This window comes from Anopheles coustani, chromosome X (assembly GCF_943734705.1).
Source record: "Anopheles coustani chromosome X, idAnoCousDA_361_x.2, whole genome shotgun sequence".
In the NCBI taxonomy this organism is placed as follows: Eukaryota; Metazoa; Arthropoda; class Insecta; order Diptera; family Culicidae; genus Anopheles; species Anopheles coustani.
Window position 1 is genome coordinate 16,986,681 of NC_071290.1, and position 25,505 is coordinate 17,012,185.

Sequence of the window (25,505 nt, forward strand, 5' to 3'; positions counted from 1 at the left end):
TATGTCTCCAGGTTAGCTTGCGAAGGCCCAGGAAGCTGGATTCAATAGCCGTACTGGAGTAAATCCTCGCCGAATTGAAGAAGAAGAAGAATGGTTTCCAGCAGTTCCGTTTAGTCCACTACGGTATGCAACAGCAAACATTTGGTTTTATTTCGTTAATCTTTCGATGAAAATGTACAAAATCGGCACTTTCATTTGGTTTGTTGTGTTTATGTTATTTGATTTTATGCAACGTTTAACTAATTCTCCTGGTTCGCTTTGTCGAGAGTCTGCACGGATACCCGAATGACGTATTCTTGTTTACTTTTTGCATGTGATTTGGACACTGCACGTCGAGAAAGTTGTCGTTTCGGAGTGGCCTGATATGTCCGGTATTTATTTTTTTAGTAGATACCAAATTCCCAATAAGTTTGCAATCTAGCCTCGTATGGAAAAAGTCTTGTATAGTGTGGGCAGCCGGGATCCATAGGTGCCTTCCGTACCTGGCATTCATACTAAAGGTTTTTCGTAGGGCAAGTCCAAAAAAAAGTGTGGGCGGGAACCGATTCCTTCGCAAACACTTTGCAATGGCGTGCATTTGCAAAACCAGAACCTTTTATCGGACATGAAACCCGGGAATGGCCGCGTTCCACCCTCTCTATCGCGAGTTCAGACAGACTGTATATTGCGAAGTCGCTACCGGTTAGAACTGTCGAAAAAATGGGGGTAATGAACCGCGATAGCGCCATCCTCGCCCGTTACCGTTGGTTTGTTGTGTTGCTTTGGCGTGCAGTGGAGGCCGTGCTTTTGACGTGCCAACACGAGGAAGGGGGTTGGCATGTGTGTTTTACAGAGCGCTTGCCACTTTCCCAACTTTCCCCTAAGCGCGCGCGGAGGCCCAGCGGGCTCAAATTTCCACCGCGGTGGTGGTCCGGGAAGGGGGTTTTCCTCGAAAACGGTGGCTTTTTAGAACCGACGCGAGCTCGAAAGCGGTGCCTCGAAAATGGAAAAAATAAATAAACGTGAGGTCCGCCTCAGTCGTGTGGCTTCCCGTGTTTTTGAAGGTGCGAGTAGGTTTTACGAGAGAGGGAGTGTTACCTAACCTAGTTTGCCAAAGGGAGGGGGGGTGTACCCTTAAGGGGCTGACGGACGAGGTGTGGATTGCTGCTTCCGCGCGCCGAACTGGACTGGTGGAAGCCCTACGCCTGCTTTCGATGCGGCTATTTTTGGTGGTGGCCATCCACTTCCGTCTTTAGCGCGAGCACCTTGCGATGGTCGCATGTGGTCATAAAGCCTTCCCTCACGTGCCAGCCAGAGCATCGGTCCGCTTTTGGGCGGGCCACTTCCTGGCCAGGCTTGTGGTCCATTGTCTGCCTTTCCCGACGATCGAAGGCAAAACCCCCACGATGGAGGAGTCCCACTACCGACCGCCCGTTTCGGCGAACACAGACCAAAACAGCGAACCGAGTCCGCACGGAAATTGGAGCAAAGACCGCGCTGCTGTGTACGGCTGTCCAGTTGGAAACATCGATTTCGACGCTCTCGTTCGGCAGCGCCCCGGGTCCCGGTCCGCCGGATCGATGTTGGCACCGGCGCAAATTCTCCTGCTCCCGGCGGCGCGCTATGCACGATCGATTGTTAACGCATTGTTGTTCCCCGAAACCCTCCGGTGGAAACGCTGGTAACGGGGGAGCCCCAGCTGGAGTGCTGCTGCGGCGCGACAAATGTCTAACCCTAATTCCAGCATTGCAAAGAGGCACACCGGACCAGGGAGGGAGGGAGGGAGGGAGGGAAGAAGAAGAAAACAAAGCGCACCGGAAACACTTTAGGGTGATGTCCATTTTCTCGGCCCGACCACCACAGGTTCTCCATTCCCCCCTCCCTGGCGGCCTCTTTCACCGTAATAAACCGAAAGGAAGTAGGCCACATTGAGAGCGAGAGAGGGAGAGAGGGAGGCCGGGGCGTACTTAGGCAGGCCGGGGGCGCGCGCGCTCTCGAGAGGAGGAAGCGGATGGAGTAGGATGAAATTGGGGCCGGCGAAATTGAGAAGACAAAGAAGCGGCGAAGGCGACGGAGGCAAAAGGAAACTTTTGGGATGAAAACCGGGTGCTCGGGAAGCAGCTCGGCTCGTTAATGTTCTATGTTCATGTAATGTTTGCCCTCGCCCCTCGCCCTCCCCTTCCCAGAGCATCATCTAATCCGTCACGGACACTTTCGTCGTTGAGTGCGCGTCGCTGGAGCGCGCAGGTTACCAGATATTCGAACGGTTCGGCATTTGCTGGTCCGCTGGTCAATTGTTTTGGGAGGGGGGAGGAAGAAGCTAGGAGGGCATTGAGAACAGTGGGCAATTGCTACTCAATTGATATTTATGGGCCCACGAATGGGCAAGCCGGCCACACCAAAATCAAAACCGATCCGTAACCAACCCGTGGGCGTCCGTTTCGGGGATTTGATTTTCCCATTGCCGGGACACCTTCACAATTTTAAGTCTAACTGCTTCTATGATAAAGCATCTCGAATTTTCGTCGGTGGCATCTCGAATTTTCGTCCCCCAAACACGGACCCAAAGATGGAAGCAAGATTAGTTAAAGGAGAGGTCGAAGTATGCCGTACTACGGGCCAGAAATCGTGGGAGTATTTTTGACAGTTTGAATGAATGAATTTTGTTTACCTTTCATGAACGGCCAGGAAAGTTTGTCAACGACAGAAATTTTAGTATATTCCACTAACCGAACAAGCAATTGAGGCGTGCGGTACATTTTCTGGAAGAAGGTCGCATGTTAGAAACATCATCACCAACAAGTTGGATATACCATGACTTCGCACTGAGGAGCAGTGTCGACTACCTCGGACATTATTGTACTTCAATATACGCGAGGTTAAACTGTGATCCCGAATTGCCAATGGCCTATTTCGTTTGTGAGCTTATTGCAAAGGACCCTCCTCATAATGCAAGTATGTTTGCAAACAATTCTCAAACTTTCTGTCAAAACAATGCCGAAGGATGAACCGGGTTGGAAACTTGCCCGAATGCTTTTTAGGGGTCATTTTGACCCCTATTTTCAAAAACGCTATAATTTCACTATTTTTGAAGAATTTTCAAATCCGTTTTTAGTATATTTGTTGACTATCTTTTGGGGTTCTATAGTGAAGTTATAGCGTTTTAAAAATAGGGGTCAAAATGATCCCTTAAAAGCATTCTAGGCATAGTCAAGTTGATTATCGGAACTGATCGAACAGATAAATCTGAAATGTTTGGTTTTGATGTAGCTTTGAATTTTTTGAAAAGCCTTTTTTTGTAAAAATATTCAGCCGTTTTCGAGATACTAAAATCGAAAACTGCGTTGGGGTCAAAATGAAACCCAGTTTATTGCCCGGTATCGGTTTCATTGCGTTCTATAGTGTATCGATCGCAAAGCGAATTCTATGCGTTTGACAGCTGCGTTCTATCAACCGGAATATCGATCGGTTGCTGGTGATTGCATACTGAACCAAGTGCAGCGAAAATGAACACTTTTATTGATTCATGTCACGAAGCGATCCATCCGGCTGGTGTCAGTGGTCTGATGGATTTGACAGATGAAATCGGACGAGCCGTGTACAGACTGCACTAATTGTTGAACATCGGCAACGTAAGCGGAAAGCATTAGACGGCCAGTTGAGTCAATAAAGTTGCCGACACACAAGTGAGAGGGTTATTTCGGTGGAAGTCACGCTCCGTTGACGAGCTCGGGGCTCGGATCGGCATTGAACCACAACATCTCTGTGTTTTCCGTTTGGCGGTGGCGCAAGTAGATTACTTTGCCTCTTTGCGACGGAGCCGGTATGTTGTTTTAAAATTGCTCGATAGGCCCTCCCGTCAAACCCCGCGTTATCAGAGTGTAACATCTCCCAAACCGGGCCCCAACAAACCTGCCACGATGGACTAATAAATCAACCATTTTGCTCACTTTTAAAGGTGGCAAAACACTGCTTACTGCTGACCTGGTGTGGCTAGCTGCCTGGAAACCGTTACGGAACCTGCACGAAATTGCGCAGAAGGGGATAGTCGCTGTTACTCAACGCAAAAAACGCGAAACCGCGACGTGTCGGAACCGATGCGCGAAGGAAGCAGGTGAATTCGGGCCGAACTCGGGCCCCAAGGACTTTCGATTGGGGGGACGGTTTTTCCTTTCGCTCGGTGGCAGATTTTCCTTTCATTTTTGGCTTTTCGTGACTCATCAGCGGCGGGGGAAAGGGTGAGCATGGTTGGGCCGTTTGGAGCAGTCGAGATCCAGGAAAAGATCGCTTGCGTTCGGTGGGGGTGGGGTCTGAGTTGTTGTGGATTTATCGGTGCGGAACGACTGGCACAGTCGACCGAAAGGAGTTGCGGGTGGTACCCGACTTTAGGCGGTGTAATATGTACTACCGATGGTAGCAATAAATAGAAAGGGGAGATAAGAGCCCATCGGAGGGGGAGAAGAAGGGAAAGGCTTGATGCTTTCACATAAAGAATTACGACAGCAGACGCGAGAAAGTGTTATGCCGTACCACGGCGTTGGGTTTTTCTCGGCTTCTCCCTGTTCAAAGGGCGGGGGAATGTTATTCTCCCTTTTTTGCCGGAGCCTCAGAAAGTACCACCTTCGTTGCAGCCGATCGATTGGAGACTCGACGTGTGTGTGTGTGTGCCTCGGCATACGACCATTGAGAGCTTCGCTTGTTGATCTACAAACCCGAGGGGCACGATTCGTTTCCATTGCCACAATATCGAGATCTCGAGAGTCCTCTGTTAGTCATCAATAGGGAAATAATAATAACACAACAATCATCATAAACTAACACGTCGTAACGAGCACGCCCGACTGCACATCCGATTACAATTCCGGCCATGTCGCTTCGACTTCTCTTGCCCAAAAGCGAACAGCCAAAAACAACAACCAAAACAGATTCGCCAGAGCGCCATCTTTGCGCTGCATGGTAATGTCGCGCTTACCCTACTTTTCGCGAATGCTTCATCCTGCGAAGACTGCGCCTCAAGGCGGGTTTACCGGGAACCGCATTCAAGAAGCATAAACAATACTGCCAGGAGAAAAAAAAACGCAAACAACTAAATAAGCAACAACTATAAGCCACTGCTGAAAGCACCGATCGGTCGGTCGGTAAGCAGGTTTGTTTTCGTTACAGTGCTGCACGTGCGATCAGCTGTTTGGGGATGCGAATTGGAAAACACAAATATGGGCACTATTTGAACCGGAATTAATAACAGTTGAACTGCGGTGAGCGGCTCGTAAAACATCGGTGGCGGCGACTCGTAAAGGCGGTTTGGCACAACTGTCGTCGTCCGGGTTGGCTCCGGATAACCATCTGGCGATATTGACAAGCGACTGGTGGAGACTCGAAGCCATAAAGTAGCAGAAATTATTCGTCGATATAATTTTAATCGTTCGCCATTGCTATACTACATCCAAGTTGTGCGGATTTTGATGGCTGTTGCCCAGCAATAAACATATTTGATTTGTGTTCCCAACCTACTTGGTGTCAGGAGGTCTCTGGAGGTTTGTTTTGGGTGCGGAAACTATAATTGCTTAGGTGCCGCTGCTGCCGCTCGTATTGATCGCCAATAAATGTTACACATAATGGAGCCACCTATAAGTTCCACGGTTACCTAGGAAGTTGGTAATCCTCTTCTCAGGATAAACTTTCTTTTCACCTCTTGACACAGTCGAAGATTGAAGATGTCATGATTTTTGCTTTGCTCGGAAGCTGTACTAACCTACAATATCAGACAGACAGACAAGTTCATCAAAACAAAATGTGTTACGTGCACTTTGTGAAATTTACGCGTCTGTTTTTAAAGTTGCCAAACTTGTATATCAATGTAGTAATCTTCCCGACAACTGTATCACGATCTCGGTCTCATACACTGTCTAAAAGATTGTCATCGGCCCACTGCAGTTGTTCGTCGCCTGTTCGATATAGGGGACCCTTGGGCAAGATGCCCCAGTGGGGTTATTTTTAGCTGAAATTTACCATTTCAAAATGCATGAAATAATAGAATATGTCCGTTGGCATGTTAAATATGAATGAACTATGCGAATGTCACGGCTCACAGATAATACGATTTGAAGCTAATTGAACCTGAAATCGTGTAAGATGCTGATACCATAATTGCGCAAGTACTTTAATCGAGCTGGCATTCATAGAGTATTCGAATATGTAGTACATTGTACAGTATCCGAACACTGATGAGAAACTGTTGGAAAGAAAAAAACAATGGGGCAAAATGTAACCTTAAAATAAACCTTATCGAGGTTGCACAAATTCTGCCTTCACAGCACATCCATTGATGGTTCGATGGCTTTCATTCCAAATCTTAGTAAATTGGTCATCCTGTGACGTAACTGATAGATGCGTATGGATAAAGATGTTCTATAATGGTTCAGAAATTAGACATTCTAATAAACAAGTTATTTTTTGAATGACACAAGACAAAATTTTAGCAAATGTTGGCTACATGGGTGTCATTTTGGATTATTTGTTGTTCGTCTTGATGAACTAACCTTTGTGATGAACTTTTTCCTCCATTCCGTTTTACTAAAAGTGCCTTCAAAACCTTATGAAAGACAACATTGGACATTACAATTTGATGTTTCTATGTTTTTATTAACAAAATTTATGTGAAGGAATCAAACTGTGACAATTTGCGTGGTTTTATCGAATGGAGTGCGAGAAATTAATTTCTGTTGCTTTAGGCATTTTGGCTCATCTTACCCTAACCCTTTGGTTTGGTGCGGCACCCCTTTTGCGCGAGTTGTTGGTGCATGCGAACCAGGAACAGCTTCATCTTGGTTAGTGCCTCTATCTTCCTGTTATCTGCCATGTGTGTGCCGTTATCTGTTACAGCGCACTCTCCGGAGGCTTGCTAATTGCCGGAGTGTGGTGAATGATTTTTAATTAAAATGCTCACTGCCGCGTTGGTCGTAAGTTTGGTTTTGGCTCTGGTGTTGAACGAAAACCCGAAGCACGCTCGACCGTTTTCGCCGGGCCGTTTGGCGTGTTTAGGAAAGGCACGCTAAACAACACGCTCTCCGGTCTGTTGTCACACGACGACGACGGTGAACCCCGGACCCGGCGAACAATTGTATGAATGCGTCGCGTTTTTGTTTTATATATATGGCGATAATCATCATCATGATGGCGATGTCAGGGACCGTCTCGGAGGCGACTCTCGGCACCGGAGGCGGTCAGAGGGTTGACGGGGGCTAATAAAACCGCGAATCCAAAATAGATTTCGACGGAAATGGCGGATGGCGGCGGTTCCGGCGTCACCGGCGGTGGGAACAGTGGCGCACACAATAACCGCAGCCGCCGGTGTCGCCCAAACCGGTTCGGAATGAAGTGTCAAGGGGCGGGGGATGTTGCGGGACGTGTGCTCAAGACGATTTTCTAGGGTGTCATAAGAACGGCGTAAGTCATCGCCTTACGCAGTCCGTCAAGCGAACATAAAACTATTCTCACTTGTGTTTTCGTTGCGCTTCGATGTGTGTATGTGTGTAAGAGGATTTTTCTTCTCGCCCAAAATTACCTTGCACTTAGTTTTTCCTAGGAGGCGTCAGGAATATTTATTGTACCATGTCTTGGATTTGTTCGAACACAACCTCGGACTGTCATCGTCAGTCAGTTTTTTAAAAACATTTGGAAAACAAAAAAAAAAACAAACCAGGTGACAGCTCTTTGTTGCCCTTTTACACATTTTTTTTTGTTGTAATTTCTTAGAGAGGGGGCGGTGGGACTGATTTTAGAACGATCGTCTCATGCAGTCACCGTCTGGGGCTTGGAGTTCCATTTCCCAGTCAGCCGGTTTTCCGAAGGTGAACCGTTTTGGTGGTTGTTGCAGCTTGTTGTAACACGAGCCCCGCGCAGGATCGATCGTGTTCAGGGCGAACAAACGAGGTTTGAAACAAGCGGAGCTCTCAAATCGCGTCCATTAGGCATTGGCACAATTCCCCGATTTGTGTATGCATGTGTTTGTGGGTAGTTGTGGGAAACATTGGAGTGCAACATCTCGGAGATCGCGGTTGGAAAATGCGTCCCTTTCCCCCTCGGTTGATGCTGACGCCTCCCCCGAACAATAAACACCATCGTACGCTCTTCATGTCAAGCATTCCGATCACGGTTGGAGCGGAGGAAAATTCTTTCCCAGCGCCGAACGAATCGTTTTTCCATTCGTTCCGGCGTCGGTGTAAATGGTAGAATCGAGTAGCAGAAGAAGAATCGCGGGTTCGGTTTTTGGGGAGGGGAGGGGAAGGAAGGAAAGCGAAAAAGCGAAAAACATCCGGGGCGCCGGAAAAGTCGGTGACGGTGGACGACGGTGGAAACCCGATTGTGCCTGTGTGTTTGTGTGTGGGACCGTGGGGGTGTGTGTGGTTTATGTGGCAGGTTTTTCTTTTCGCGGGCGAGGGTGAAAATCGATTTTTCCTTTCCCTTTTCGCAGCCGGTTTCGCCGTGAACCGTTTTCGGGTGGTTTTCCCTCGAACCCAACCCCCTCCCCGTTGCGTGTGTGTGTCTGTGCGTGCGTGTTTCCTCTCCCCCTCCCCTTCCTGTTGTTTGTTTTCGTAACTTTTCCACCGTCGATTTGCGTGCAGCGGCGTGTTGTTACCACTCCCAGAGGAGCGTCGTGTATTTCCTTTTTGTCCATCAAAATAAAAAGTATAACCAACAAGAGCCTTTTTTTTACGGACTGCCAAATGTGTGTGGCGTCTGTGTTTGGAATAATCGTGTCCAGGAACACGGGGTAGGTACGGGGCGAACAGACACAGCTCGAAAAAGGTCCTTTCGACGGAGACGGAGAGAAAGTGCGCACAACAAAACCACGAAGTGAGCACTAGAAAAGAGAGAGTGGAAAATGGCGAGCGAGAGAAAGAAATAAACCGGGGGGAAAAAAAGTGTGTTGTAGTGGCCGAAAAGGAACAGTTTTACCTTGTGCCCTTGAACAGGCATCGAACAGGAATCACCACCGCCACTGGGGCCTGTGTGTGTGTGTGTGTGTGTGTGCGTGTGTTTGGATGGAAATGGATGGAAAAACTGAACTTCCCCTTCCCTAATTTTCTCCCTGTCACCGTGTCATCGTCGTCATCGCTCCCGCGTTCCGCGAGGACAAATTGTGATGCGCAATAAACACTCTGCCTTTTGCGGGAGCGTGTTTGTGTGTGTGTGTGTGTGTGTGTGTGGTCGCGCTCCTAAAGGTATGCAACGCACGGTTTCCCGGCGCGCGCTAATGTGATTAGAATTAATTACTTCGATCGGTTGTGCTGTGTGACGCCAGCAGGGCACCACCAAGGTTATACGACTCTAATACAGCTAATGATGTGGTTTTCCACCTCTCTTTTCCTTCCCTATTCGCAGACAACTCCGGCCAACACTGGAGGGGCTTCCCGTGGCGTCGTGTGGAGGAAGTGCGTATTCCAAACGTCACTCTCGGTGGACGTTGTCCGTCAAAGGAAGGCTCGGCAAAACCGGCGTGTGCCCACAACGCCTGTCAAACTCGGCTGCGTGAGGCCGCACTAAACACCACATTTCGTTTCGAATATATTTTCAGGCATTTCCCGTTCAGCGTCTCGAAAGTTAGCTCCAGCAAAGTGTTGATGATGTCGAGAATGTGTGCGAGATTGCTGTTAAAACCCCGGTTCGGGGGAAGGGAATAGGAAGTAGAAAAGTACAAAGGGGTGGTGCCGCGACGTTGTTGCGGATAGTTTTTTAGCGAGGTGAGGAAACGCGAGTGGCCACTTCCGGGAAGGAAGAAGGGACCCATCACCACCACCCTGCACGTGCACGACGTAAACACAAACCGTGTGTCAACCGTGTTGTTGACGTGCCGTACGATCAGGTGCAGTGTTGTCGCCTTTGTTTACATCGCATCGTAGGCTGCCTCTCGACCGAACAAACACGAAACAAAACAAAAACGGAAGGAAATTTTAGGTCAACCACACACACACACACCCACCCACACTAACTCATAGTCGACGTGCGTGTGTGTGTGTGGAGTGGAGTGGAGTAGTGTTTTTGGCGCGCGCGCGCGCGCACACCCGTGTTGTGCATCCTTTTCCCCCACCCACCCCCGTCCTTCCTGATTGCTCGTGTGTATCGCGTACGGAAACTCGCAGTTAAACCCAATCTAAACAATTTGCGCGTTTACGTTCTCAGGCGGTCGCAAGGCAAGGAAAGCAGAAAACAACAACATCAACATTGATGATGTGTCGTTACGTTTAGCTCGTCTGTTTGGTGCATCTACAGTTGTGGTTTTTGGTAGGGGAGGAAAGACGGGCGGGGGGGCCGAGTGTCTCTGAGCTCGAAAGCTCCGAGCCCCCGTGGGAGGTGTGTGTGTGTGTGTGTGTGAGAACGCAGCCTGCTAAATACTCACCGAACGTTCGATAAACGACGTCGTCGTCGCTTGAAGAATACACCCCCCCTCCCTCCCCGGTTGCCACCGTTCCACCCTCGTGCCGCTTCCGCTTCCGGACGGTGTGTTTTTCGGCTGCTCGGCGGGAGCAGGAACGCCCGAGCGCAGTTGCAGCTGCAACCGAGCGCGCGCGCTCGCGCTCACTGCACTCTGCCATCATGCTCTCCTACATGCTGCCAGTCGAGGAAAAGCCGCCATCCGCAACGGCTGCTGCAGCGCGGAATCTCAGCCTCAATCTGACCACAACAACAACCACCGGCAGCGGCGGCGCTGGTGCTGGTGGTGTCGGCACTGGTACTCAGCCCAAGTCGTCCTCGGCGGAGGGTGGTACCCCGGCGGTAGGCTCCACATCCGGAGCGGGTGGAGGAGGAGGAGGAGTGTCGGGTAACGCGCCCGTGGTAACGAGGTCGATAATCAAGCCAACTATCAAACACAACGCCAGCCATCGGTATCAGCTGATTTCGGGGACCGGCGAGGTCGGCGGCCCGTCCAGGAAGCAGCATCAGCCGTCGCATCAGGTGTTGTTGCTGGCGGGCTCAGCTGACAGCCGCAGCCGCAGGAAGCCGGAGGCGGCCGTGGAGGGCCTGTGGGATGAGAGCACGAACCTGTTGGTCGGCGATCCTGGCGAGGCTGAAGACGACGACGAAGACGACGACGACGACGATGACGACGACGGCGGCGGGGGCGGCAGTGCGGTCGATGGAGTCGTCAACCAGCGCCGGAGTCGCAACGTGGTGAAAAGTGATAAAAACTTCAACAATCTCATCCTAGTGAATAACGGTAACGTCGCCAAGGGGGGCAGTGCGGGTGCGGCGAACGGCGGACCATGTCGTAAGACGCACGGCATCTGTAACCATGCCACCTCGGTGAAGCTCGCGAGCGTTCTCAAGCATACGAACAGTGGTAGTGGTTCTCGAACTGCCGGTGTTGCTAGTAACGGCACCAGCGCCAGCACCAGCAGCAGTAGCAGCAACGGCTGTGGCAGGAACGGTGGCCACACGGGTGCCACCGGTGGCTTCTACAATGGCTACATCGCGCTGAGCGGCGAGAACGACGACGAGCAGCACCGGCTGCTGGTGAGTGCGAACAATCTGCGAAACAGCGGCAGCGGCGGCACCCTCGACCAGCAGAAGCAGCAGCCGTGGGGCCGCAACGGTAAGCAACCGGCGACCATCGGTGACTACGACGTCGACGACCTGGTGCTTGGTGCCGAGCCCGGCACCGCCACCGAGCTGCTGGCGAGCCACTCCACCAACAGCAGCAGCAGCAGCAGCAGCAACAGCAACAGCAGCACCAGCAGAGCGATGAACAGTCTGAACGGTAACCTGACATCCACCGGACGGGGTGACAGTGCCGAAGTGATGGACCTTAGTGAAAGTGCCCGAGTGTCCGGTGGGGACGCATCCATCGGCAGTGACTCGGATTCGGTAACGGGTGGTGGTGGTGGTGGTGGAGGGGGCACTGAGCCAGGTGCGGCAGGTGCGAACACCGGTGGCAAGAAGGTGAAGCTGAACAAACTCGGCGGCAACAAGAACGTCACACTGAAAAGGTAGGTTTAGCCAATGTTCACCTCAAACAATCTCCTCGGAAGTAAGCGCAGCGCTCCGTTACCTACTATAATTGGGTCATTTTGAGTGGGATTCATCATTCTGAGTAACTCTTTGTATAGATTTGAATGACCCCGATTCTTTACATCGGAGATTCATGAACCTTGGAAGGTTCCTGAAGACTCCTGCATCCTGGAGATTTAGGGTTCTTGGACGAATCATCAAGATTTCCTAAAGCTTAGCGATTCATGAATGTCTAGACATTTGAAGCCTCGAACGATTCATGTGGAACCAACTCTCTAATGATTCTCGTCGAAAGATTCACATGACAGAAATGCTTCTAGTCCCAGATTGACCCACGATTGGGTAATCGGGTGGGTCTCAGGAGACTTAGGAGAGAGAGAGAGAGAGATGTCGACGTTAGCCGCAATGCTGGCAGTAGTCCAAATCACATGCCTCTCAACAGACCGAGATGATACTTCCCGACTTGCATACAGCTAGATGGTGCAGCCTTCACCGATCCAAGGATACTCGTTACTGTTTACTGCCCCTTAGTCTCTTTCCCTGCATGGCTGATTAGGATCTCATGGTGTACTCCTTATCTTGATGTCGCATCGGTGGTTCGCCAGCCAGGACGAACTTCTTTTTTTTTTCTCGGACGAAGGCGTGGACCGACCGAGATGCTCAAGGATTCAAGGTCGGCGCTGACTCACGACGATGCCACAAGCTGCATCGTGCGCGCTGCTGCATCGCTCGTGTCGTGTGGCGCACACACCAAACACACACACACACACACACGCGAAGGGTGCGATGCAATCAGCATCTCTTCAGTCTCCCTCCTTGCCCTCGTGGATGCGCGCGTCGCGGCGTCAGGACGCGACACTATTCGGTAGTAAAATTTCAAGGACACGACACACACTCACACACCGTAGTGCAGTTGCCATTTTGTGTGCAATTTAAAAGATATACTTTTTTCTCACTCTAGTGTGCAAATGGGGGGAGGGTGAAGAGAAGGGGGGCGTGGTTGGGTGTATAATAAACAAATGGCGTGGAATTGGCAGCGAGCTGACGCGATTTACGACGGAGGCGATAGTTAGTGATGTCAGGCAATAGAAAATTAAATCGGGCGGTGTGATCAAGGCTTGCGAGATTGCACTGGTGTAGGTGGTATAAGGTCAACGTCAAAGCCGGAACGTCATTTAGACGTTCTAGAAGCGAACGGGAGCGATTCCATCACCTCGCCCTATTGCCAGTCGCATTTGCAATGTGCGCCACGGAGAACGTTCTGTGTACTTAGTTTCCCATTTCAAAGTTCACCGCCTGGGAAGGGAAAATCAACAGGATGTTTTCTTAACGAACACTTCCAGGCTCCGCTTTGGTGTCGCCTTACTCGGTTTGATTTACTGGAACAGTGCGGTGGTTCACAGCCCTCGGACGCACGGTCTTCCGGAGGTTTCCACCGCGCGCGCGGGATCAAAGATTTATCGAGTACCTTTAAAGGCAACCTCACCGGGGCACATAAATCAACCCCCAGGCGTTTGTTTACTTTTGCTGTTTAATGTTTTTCCTTCGCCCCGCAGGGTGGTGTTTGTGACGTTACGGCGGAGGGGGGAACACATTTATTACATAACCGGCGCGCCTCTCGCGGCCCCCTTTTCCGTAGAGGTAAGCCACCACCCAGGTACCGGTACGGCATGTGCGCAAATTTTAGAAAACAATATCATCCGACGGCAGGGGATAGGAGTCGGGAGTCGATAGCGAGCGGAAACGATAGATGCCTTTACCATCGAGCCGATGATGCTCTAATTGGCTCTAATTTTCCGACTTGTTTTTCCATTAAGGTGCGCTTATGCAAGCCCACGTTGTATATCTGTCAGTGACGGGTGACAAGCCCGTTAGAGCACGGTGACACAACGTGCACCGCGGATGCTTCGAACGAGTCCCGTTTAGCGTCGACCATAATCATCAATACCACCGTCCACACAGCGGATTTGTTTCTAGAGTTGAGAGGGGTGGCTTATCGGTTTTACTACTTCTTTCTGAACTGTCAATCTACCGTATGCGTGATAATGTTAGCACCATTTAGCAATAACCAAGTAGTTTGTTTTCTGTTCTGAAGCGAAGTATTTGTCAATGTGTTTAAGCAAGTAAGCCTTCGATTGAGTTGCCATTTGTGGCCATTATCGTCCACTGCAGTTCCTCAACGTGTATCTTAGATCCAAATGTTCTCTACAAAAATTGATCAATGTTTTACGGAGACTTGTCATACTTGGTTGACGTTTAGAGTACGCCTTGGCCTGGTATTCAGGATGGACTCACATCTTTCGACTAGTACATAAGATGTTCCTGCAACCAGCTTAGTGCGATGGTGCAAACATTATCACGCATACGGTATACAGCTAGTGCTGTTGTCTCTAAGGCACCAAGTTTTGAAATAGCTCATCAGCTTCTGTCTCTAGCGCACCCGAGTTTGTCTCTAACTCCTCAGCTTTTGTCCCTTGCGATAAAAACCAAAATAAAAAGAACAATTAAGGTTTTCCTTGATAATGACAACTATAAAAATTAATTACCATCGACTGTTACCATCGACTTTTCACTGGTTTTCCGAGTATAATTTTTGATTACGCATTTCGAAATCCGCACAGAAGAGGTGAATTTGGAGATATAAACTTATTTTCATAGCTGCTAAACGTCAGTTGGTTTTGTTTGTTTACAAATCGCTGCAGTATATTTATAATTTTTTGATCAGTACCACACTTTTCATTTGTTAACAATTTTGTCTCATTTGGAACGCAGCTTCCTAAAATCATGTGTAGTACAAACAATAATGTTCATATTTACATTCATTCCAAACAATCACATTTTTGGATAGGGACAAAATTGCAATCAAGAGACAAACCCACATGCACACGAGCCAAAAGCGGATGAGTTAGGGACAAACTCAGATGCGTGATTTCATCCACTGGTGGGTTAGAGGCAAAGATAGGTGGCAACAACTTTGCGTGGAGTTAAATTGGAACTAAATTACACATTTTTGTGTTGCATCTATTGCCTCCACAGCCTTTCGATATTGATTTCCAGCAAACTCGTCCCGGTACACAGTTCTAAGTTTAGCGTGAAAGCGAAGCTAGAATGAAGCGTTGCCAAACGCGCACGGAATGCTACTGCATCAGTTCGGTAAACATTTTCGTTTCGCCTTATAACAAATAAACAAATCGAGCTTTTGTAATGTTTGCACGCCCCGCTTGCAGTCTGCTCGGTGGAGCTTCTCCCGTACACCGGTGCGTGTGTTTACGGTGTGTTTTGGATTGAGAAAACCGGGCTCTAAAAAAAAAAACAGACGGATCATTACCGTTGGAAAACACGTTGCTGCTGCTGCTGCGCGAGCTCCGATTGCAATATAACGGTCTCGAGTTCTCGCCATGGTACAAAGCGGACCGACCCGAAGGTCGCCGGAACGATGCGACCGGCGCTGCTGGAGCCATGTTGCTTCACATGGCCGACCTGGCTGCCACCTCGCTTTCTCTCTGTTGCTTTAGTTTAATTTTTTTTTGTAGTAAACTTCAACACCCTCTCTCACACTCAATGGATGAGGATTGGTTTTTTGTTTTGTTTTGAGAATTTGGCAAATGTCTCATCTGAAGGTCTACTTATGGTAGATACTCTCACAGAAACTTGTGCAATAAACCATCCGGCTGACATTGCAAGCGTTAAGTATTGTGTGTCACATATGAGTTGCTGAGCTTACGGTGACATGCATATAAAACCATATCTTTTATACGACAGAACACAACAGCATCGTTACAAGGTCTCCACATTCGAGCACAAACATTCGAGGAGTAACGCTAGTCAAAGTAGCTCAGTTTCAACGAAACATAAATTAGCTCGATTACGTGTTTAATGCACCCTAAGTAGATTTGATTCCTGTCTATTTGAAATCCACAGAGAAAACAAGCTACAAAAGATAACGACAAAGTATGTGTTTGACATGCGGAAGGTATATATTGCCCCAACATCAGCTACCTGTCACTGTACATTTTGTTTTGCTTTGCTAGTAGTTCATTTACGTCATCTAGCAGGTAGTAAGATAGTGAAATTATCGATGAAAATGATGTTAAACAACTAACCAACATGTCTGAACAGGAAAAATGAGAAGTGAAACGAAATAAGTGATAGTTTGCGATGAATATTTGAGGTTATCATGAGATAACGACACGATCTGTCAGCTTTCACGACGCTTATCCCACGTAGTTTTGTATCCGCCTAAACTCTCGTTCTAATTGTACTAGAAGACGAATGGAATCTACCACTTCAACGGAATAAAAGACAGTCATTACAATATGTCTATGCGTATTTCATGCATTGTTTGGCAATGGCAAATTCTAGCTGGGCATTTTTCGCATTTCTCATTTGTTGGCTACTGTTTGTATGTGAGTTTGACGTGTCACGTCGAGAAAGCTGACAGACGTGTCGTAACCTCATGATAACCTCAATTATTTGTTCTGTTTACGTTCCAGTTACGGCTACTACACCCATCTTTAGTCGAATTCGCGCTTTCTATTGAATGTTCGCACTCGAGAACGGTGTAATAGACAGATTTGACATCAGTCCCGATGATGCACCGCTGCTGGAAGGTAGCATGATGATGGTAAGGACATTGTACGGCGCTTACCATGAAGCTATTGACCTTCTGCTTGCAATGTCTTCGCCCATTTGCGATCGCTGCCGAGGCGCATCATCGCGTCAATGAAAATCGTTGCCAAGCGTCACGGAAACCTGCGCACCATGGCTGAGGGGAAATAATTTCCACACCGGCGTAGCGGAACGGGGGCAGGGCTCGGAAGGGATGGAAAACATACATTGCTTTCGCCAAGTGAGTGGAACGTTTTTCCGCTCCACTCGCGCCCCAAAACACACACACCTTCTATGACCCTCCAGCTCGATGCACTCGCTTTTTCTTCCTAGACTCGAGCCGTACTCCTGGTACAATGTCCTACCGCCTCAAGGGATAGGCAGGGATAGGCAGCAAGACTTTGAGGGGGAATTGTTTCTCGGGCCGGAGACGACTTTGTGAAAGGCTTCGGTGCAATCTCCTCCGCCGCTCGCTGGAGGTATCACGGTGATGAATCTATTTTTCCCTTGTGCAAATTATAGCAACCTTTCCCGCCTGATCCCAGCAGAAGTAGTAGTACCTCCTTGGACGGGAAGGGCGCGCTCAACAGCCGGCAATCATCTCCTCAGCAGCGGCGCCGGAAGAAAGCCTCCTCGGCCGACTGGGACTGGTTTTTCTGGTGCCGGAGAGAGGTGCGCAAACACTCGCACACACGATCCAGCTGCAGTGACAGAGAGGAGGCCGCGGTGCCGGGCGGTGAACGCTGATGGACGTCGTCTATCTCGATTTAATTGTGGATAGTACGTGCACGTTGTGTCTGCCCAGTTCCTCTGCTGGAAACCATCCCGCGTGCGACTTTCGCCTATTGGCATGACTCGGGCAAACCATTGAACTACTCTTAGCGGCTGATGTTTGTCACAGCTGTGCATCAGCATCCGGAGTGCATCCCAGGCCGGGTCATAGGCAGCTACTGCGTCGCGCTCGCCGGCAATCTCATCATCGTCATCAATAATGGGTATAATGGGAGCCCCCTCGCCTGCCTTGGTGCAGTTGCGACCGATTAGTTTCAATTACCATTCTCTTAACTCGCTGAAACCGTCGCCACCGTCCGTCGATCGTGTTACGTTGCGGGGTTGTGCTCCATTTCTAGCCCGTTGGGAGAAACCGATGCCAATCGAAAGCCACGGTGTCAGCGTGCCGTGCGGCACAGGCTGGCTACCGGGGATGAATGGTATTAAACCGTTCAGAGGTCGCCAGGGCTTACAACTCCCACGCTAGCGGCCGATGCGCTAACTGCTGGAACTCAATGATCCGGTGCGAAATTGTGTTACGCCCTCGTGGTCTCTAAACGGATCGAACTAGAGACTTTACATCCATTGCCGCTAATGTACACCTCTAACCCACCCTTGTTGAAGATATGACGCATCAAATTTGATACAAGAATCGACTGTCACAAAAGCATCCAGTTTTGTCTCTAAGTAAGAGGAGGATAGATAGATAGGTAGGAGGATATCTCTAAGTAAGACAGAGGATATACAACAAAAGTTCAGTACTGGATCAACAATCAATAAATTAGCCGCCAAAATGTCACCTGAAGTCAAGTGACGTTTAAAATATGTTTATATCCCCGATTTCACCGCCACTCGGCGTGAATCAAAAGCAGATGAATATGAGGCAAAAGTAGATGCGTTAGAGCCAACCATGTCAAAATGATATGCCTGGGTGACAAATGTTGATGCACCTTTTGAGAAATAGGTACGCTAGAGACGAAAACATCAGCTATCGAGACAAAATTTACCCGTACAACGGCTGTTGGTGGTCACGACCATTGGTCACGCTGATTGCAGCTAAGTCTTCGGTGATCTGCATCTTGACTCTTTATCCAAACTATTTGTGTTTGGGGTTTGTGAAATCGTCCCAATCATTTGTTGTGCGATCGTGTTCGCCTAACCATCTTGAAGTTTCCGCTCACCGATTTAATCGATGATCGATTATCCGTTTGAGCTTGAGCTTGTGCCTTTCGGTACATCGGAATATGGTGTGTGTGTATGTGTGCTCGAAGGCGATCAAATTTCGCTCTTGAGCCGGGTAAACGTGCTCCTGCACTCGCGCTTCGCGTTAGCTCAGTGAAAGAAAGATGGACGTGCCGCTTCTCGTGAACGTACATGTTTCAAACGGGGAAAAACGGCAGATTGTGAAAGACCAGCAACGAGCAGGGAAAGAATAAATGGGAAAATGCAGGAAGAAAGAAAAACATTGTGAGATCGAACACTTTATGCAGCATGGATTGTACTGTCTAATTTTCTTCTCGCTCCACACCCCCCCCCCCCCCGCCACCCTGCCTTTGCGCTTTCTTCACGAGCCATCCAGTGGTCCGCCGGTCCCGGCCACCGTTTATAAACCTCGTTGGAGCGGAGGTAGTCGAAACGAATCGATTTGTTGGTTTTTTGGTGGCTGTTCCGTTCCGCCGGCGCGCGCGGGGGAGTCATTGTCGTCGCCGGCGAGAGAAAGTTCTCCGCGCGCCGAGGAAAACGGGGTTGTTAATGGTCACGGTGGTAGGCACACGATTGGGGACCCGTCTCCCGCCGGTTTCGAAGCATCGTGGGATAATTTACCCCAAACGGACTAAAAAGGGGTTATGGTACGCTCATTATAGTGAAAGACGCAGTCTAGGAGTTGACCGACTTTCTGGTACGGCAGCTCGAGGAGCCATTGCATGGTGCTAGTAGACAAACGGTGCCAAAGCAATCAAAACATTGAGTCAATCTGGTATAACGCTCTGACTCCAGTATGGACTGAGCACTGTACAAGGTGGAGTGCGCCAAAATGGTCTGATGTGTCCTGGAAGCTATACTTGCTAGCTAGAATTCTGGAATTCTGTATCCTAATTCTAGAGTTGGGTAATTCGGATTCAGATTCAATGCTAGGAACCAATACCTAGTACCAGTAGAAAAACTGTACTTAATCTGATATACACTGTTTTCAGGGCCAATTCGTCGGCATCAAGCTGCTCTTTGTTGGTAGTAGGCAGTGAATTGCACGCGCAAGGTTTTTGTTTGGCATCGTTAGGAACCAGTTTGGGCTTATTAAGTTTAATTTTGCCATTATCGGTAGCAACATTGACGCGACGAGAAAATGTCGCGTTGTTGTCGCGCCAATGTTGCTACCGACAATGGCAAAGTTAAACTTAACAAACCCAAAGTGCTCCCTAACGAAACCAAACAAAAACCGTGCGCGTGGAATTGACTGCATACTACCAACAAAGAGCAGCTTGATGCCGACGAATTGGCCCTGAAAACAGTGTAACGCTCCGAGTTCAGGTTGGTCTGAGTATTGTACTGCCTGTATTGTGCTCATCCCATTCTGAGCCGTCTGATTAAACTACGGATTATGATAGGGCAAGCTTCCTATGATTCGGAAACGTAGGTTGGATGTCTTGTAGTGTAGATCCATAGAGGGATCAAATGGGGATAACTATAGAACTATTGAACAATGCTAGTATTAAATATCTGCTCTTTGGATCTAGATGTTTGGAGTACTATCCTGTTATCTCTAATAACAGTGAATAAAGCACTGTGAGCATCCACCGGCACTTCAGAGTTAACTTGCACCTCATAATTTCCTACTTTCGCTACTTGGCATACTGGCACACATCACACACACGTGATGTAGGTACCCGACGCATTAACCATCATGCTCGGTGCGCAAACGGTTTGAAATTCGATGCGGCGTCTTCGCACCGGGTCAGATATAGCTCGTTCATTACACTATTTTCAGGGCCAATTCGTCGGCATCAAGCTGCTCTTTGTTGGTAGTAGGCAGTGAATTGCACGCGCAAGGTTTTTGTTTGGCATCGTTAGGAACCAGTTTGGGCTTATTAAGTTTAACTTTGCCATTATCGGTAGCAACATTGGCGCGACGATAAAATGTCGCGTTGTTGTCGCGCCAATGTTGTTACCGATAATGGCAAAGTTTAACTTAACAAACCCAAAGTGCTTTCTAACGAAACCAAACAAAAACCGTGCACGTGCAATTGACTGCCTACTACCAACAAAGAGCAGCTTGATGCCGACGAATTGGCCCTGAAAACAGTGTAATTCCGTACGTGGATGCAACGTGTCTCGATCGCGTCGCTGCGGAAGCTGCTGATGGGGATCGATGATGGACCGATCCGATCGCCATTTATGCATTTGTGTGTGTGTGTGTTTTTTTTATACGTGTGTCGAACCTTTTTAAAATAGAAAACAAAAATATCCGCTTCCACAATCGAGGCGAGGGAGGCTGCCAGCTGTGTTGTTGTTCATATTTCGCATAGAAGATTGCACTTTGGTGGGAGAGAAAAGTTTGGGTAGCGCTTTAACCACCCCCCTGACACCCTTTCCTTTCTCTTCATGCCTCCAACGGCCTCCCCGGATGACCCGGTTGAACTGCATTTGAACTGCTTCTCATACTTCTTGCAACGACGCACCCGACGCTGCGATGGTATGGGCAAGCTTTGGGGAATCGAATTCGGATAAAGATAAATTTAGAATAAACCTGCCAAACCGGACCTGACCGGGGGTTGCAACGAAGCATCGAGCCGCTGTCTCTTTCCTGCCGTATGTGCGTCAGCAAAATTCGAACGGCTTCAATGTTTTGCGGCGCAGTTTGCAATTTTCTTGGCGGCGTTGAGGGGACGCCTTGCGATGGAAAGGGGGCGTAAGGCAGGCGGAGCTGGGTGGAAAATCGGGAAATCAATGGCTGTGCGTTTGGGTAATATATTTTTTATATTATTTCCCTTTACCGGAGCAATCAAATTTCTGTCCCGAATTTGTGGCAAATTTTGAAAGTCAGAAACGTCGCGCGAGATATGATACCCCGAATGGTGACAGGTGCGCGTGCGGAGGTTTACATACTAGTGATGGGAATAATAACTAGAGACTTGAATCATATTGAGCAATTACCAAGTTGACTCGAATCTTTTAGTTACTCCTTTAAGATTTGAAACGTGCAAAATAAGTTATAGCCTCAAAGATTTGTATTCTATACAGAGATTCAAATCATAAAAGAGTTAACTAGTAAATAAAAGAGTCACTATTCACACAATTCCAGTAGTAGAGTAGGTACTCGAATCCCAAAGAGTGAGCAAAACAGTTACTAGTCGCCACACAAATTCTAATCTGTAACAAGGAATCGAACCCGAACGGGGATTCGAATCTCAAACAGGAAGGCCGAATAAGTGAATTTGGATTTGGGATTTTGCCAAAAACACCATTAACACATTTTCCCTCCTTTTCTTATTCTTGTATTTACTCTTGAGGACTTCAAATTCCTGTTTGAGATTCGGACCCCTGATTAAGGATTGAGATTCATTTTCTTGTACGGATTCAAATCTTATGTTGGGTTTCAAATATCTGTGACTACTAGTGGCTCTTTTAATTACTCATTTACTCTTTTGGGGTTCGAATCGTTGTTAGACAGTCAATCAATAAAAAAGAGGAGTTAGAAAAGCTGTCCGTGAGGATTCAAATCTGCCAAATCAAATCTACATACACTAACATGAAAACCTTTACCTTCTCTACTCTTTCTGCAGAGTGTCGTTCGGTTCGTCCAAGGGTTCGATGGTGGAAACACTAGTGTTCGAGACACCGACCCCGCTGCCGGAGCATGCCGAGCGGGAGTTCTTCCAATCGCCGGCCGTACTAGCCGGCGCCGGACATACGACCCTGTACAGTGCCGGTGGCGGCAGCAGTGGCTCAAGTGCCGCACCCCACCATCACTATCCAACAGCGCATGCGTATCATCATCCCCATCACCATCAATATCATGTGGTCCAGCAGCAGCAGCAGCATCAGCAGCACCTTCCCGGCGGTTATCACCCGCTGGACGGCGGTACAGGCATAGGACATCACGATGACAGTGGCATCGAGCTCCAGGAAGAGTAAGTAGGAACTCCTGGCACCTAATAATGTGCTCATTGGCGTAAGCAAGTATAAGAACTTGTGAAATAAGACATCATTTATTGAAGTCTCAACAGAGATTCACCAAGATTTTGAGTTATACCAGAAATAACCACTAGGATAGCATTACATAGAGTGATTCTTTATCAATCGACCTTTATAAACGTTCGGAGATATAGGCGTAGATTCCAGGTGTAAAAACTCATCATTAAACGATCGACGGAGTTTGTGTTGAACATATCCATGAGGTATAACGCTGTAGAGTTTTGAAACGGACGTTGGGTGTATTACACAATATTCGAGCTTATGAGCGCCTTCATGAACTCTTTCGAATATCTCAGTCCGGCAGGACAGGTCTTATGGAGAGATTCACACGCTCTTCGGACATTTGGCCCACGGAGTCCGGTTCTGGGCTGACTTCGGGGCCTTTGCATTGTTTTCCCATGCGTATGAAGTTTCAGCATCGTGCATTTAATACTTTGCGCTGTTAGGAATCCTGAGCCGGCCGAGCTTTGGGCTGGTAATAAATAACATGACGAGCGACGACAGCAGCGCTAGCGCATAGACTCGGGGTACTTGAATGGGTTGGTATGTGTCTGTGTGTGTGTTTTTTTTGTTATGCTCCGCGGTTCACTGATCTTGTGGCAGCTTCCCATACGAGAAAATCGCCCGCCACCCTCCTCCTCCCCCTTTCCTGCTTCCCCGGTGCTTCTTTTACCGGATGAGAAGAATTGCGAACAACAATTGCTGCACTCCTCGCTGCTGACATAACTCCGGCCTATTGGACCGGAACTGTGTAATTATGTTGCCTCCAACGAAGCGGGAGCACCGGCAACCGGTGGAGCGGCTGGCGGAGGGGCAGAGAAAGAGAGAAGGAAAGGCAGGGAGATGATTTGCTCTATGTGTGTGGTCGGCTGAGATTCGTTACTGTAGCCGTAACAAATATGTCTCGTTGAAACCTCCCAGCCCAAGACGATACGAATCTCTGTGCCAAACGATGTAGATCAAGTGAAACGTCAAAAATAATATAATTAGCTCGAACAACCAATTCTCCCTTTTTGTCATGCGGTTGTCTTGCTGGACGGATCTGATATCCGACCTCGCCTGGGTGGGTTTCAAAATTACACGGACGCTTCCAGCGAGCTTATCTTAAAATGAATATCTCACAAACATCGATAACGCTATTAGGTTACGGATCAGCGATCATGTGGGCGGCGATGGGCGAAAACAAAAGTCCTAAAGTGGATGAATGGATCGTTTGTGGCTTCGTGCCGCCGGTCGTTTAATTAAGTAATTGATATTTTATTTCAGCCCTTAATCTTTATTTACACAACTTCGGGAAATAGGACGTCTCGCAGAACACTATCGGTCTTTCATTCTAATTCTAACATCAACATCTCTCACACACTGGATCCATTTTCACTCCCGTGGGTTACAAACAGTGAGGAGGGCAGAGAGTTTTCCTTCTCACGGTTTGGAAAAAGTTAGCAGAGTTTACAATCTCTCTTGCATTGATACAAATATTTTTACTTGGAGCGAATGGAATGCGAATTTACCTTGTTTTGATTTGGTTCTGATCTCATAAAAGTATTTTTTTTCTTCTTTTCTTGAGATGGTATTTGATAAAACCTTAAATTACAGTGTTTTTGCTTTATGCGAAAACGAATAAGGTATATGTGAAAAAGGATCCCAGAGCTAGATAGAGATAGATACAGTGAGAGTGTACGATAGAGACGTCAGATGGGAAAGAGAAGGTGTGCATATTTTTGAAAGACATCGCTCACTGGCGCATGCGCATCCGAGTGTTAATCCTTTCCAGTGAGTCACTTGTGCCTCGTGAGTGATGCCGAAAGAGATAACAAATATGCCTTAAAACGCTTAACGTAAGCATAGGGGAAGAAGATAGAAAGTGATTGCAACGAAAAATAAGAGTAAGGAAATTGTGATGTAGTTAATTAAAAAATATTTGTTACCATATTCAATCGATAAAGTTTGGAATTAAACTGCGCTTCTTTGTGAAAAGTTGTTAACGTCCTCAATCGTTTTATATATCATAAATAATGTAACACTGTCTTCCATAATTGTGGTCAAATTAAAGGGTCGAAGAGGGGGGGAACGCTAACGGTACGAATGACATAATCAGTGGTACGTACAGTGCCTGCGTTGCCCATGGAAACTGTTACTGGGGCAGTAAACAAAGCGCAGTTATAAACACATTGATACGATCAAAGGGATCTCAAACTTCCAGTGGCCCCACACTTGACCGGCAGCGTGCGGCCAGATCCTGCCACTGGAACTCAGCTGGCAATTTTGCGTCGTATACTGTGTTTGTCTTTTGCGCACTTCTAGGGTCTCTTTCACATCTCTTGTATGCTGTGAGACTGACAGCATCGAAAGTGTGGAGCTGATGTGTCACTTGAACATTTGTAGCTGTCAGATTTTGTGGCATGCAGCTCGTTGGAAGTCTTTCTGGGCAAACCCTGTAACTTTTTTGTGTACGCAGTAGTTTGTACAACTACTCCACAATAATTGGATAATTCATTGGTTTCTTACAGTAATAAAGCATTTCAGATTCAACATAATTTCGACATTGGATGTACCATGTTATTTTTTAAATAATTTAAAGAGGATGAGAGGGTGTCTTATTACTTTTGGATAACAGGGATCTCATTGGAAGTGCAGGAGAGTGCCTACACTATAATAGAGAGAGAAAGATAGAGTGACAGAAAAAGTAATGGCAAGCAAATGAGAGTGAAACAGACTCTTATTGAAGATGAGGTAAACATTGACTACTGGATCGAGTTAATGCGGAGCTGAAAGAGAGGGTTAATAGAGATAAAATGAGAACGCGATATTCCAATAGAGAGCGGGACAGCCAGATTGAGGAAAAGAAGGACTGGAAAGCAGATTGTTCCGCAAGAAGCTGTGTGTATTGAAAGTAACAATATTTTTACGCGAGATCTGCGGACGGGACGCAGAACGCATCTGCA

At 48.0% G+C, this 25,505-nt stretch overlaps 1 protein-coding gene across 1 annotated transcript in view; it reads left to right on the forward strand.

Moving 5' to 3' along the window:
• Positions 1-10,575: 10,575 nt before the first annotated feature.
• The window catches only part of LOC131268685 (uncharacterized), a 41,245-nt gene continuing 26,315 nt past the window's right edge, over positions 10,576-25,505 (forward strand). Inside the window, exons 1-3 of the mRNA XM_058270938.1 lie at positions 10,576-11,866; positions 11,897-11,966; positions 22,149-22,496. Of these exons, the coding sequence (XP_058126921.1) occupies positions 10,576-11,866; positions 11,897-11,966; positions 22,149-22,496 (1,709 nt within the window). The remainder of the gene's footprint in view (positions 11,867-11,896; positions 11,967-22,148; positions 22,497-25,505) is intronic.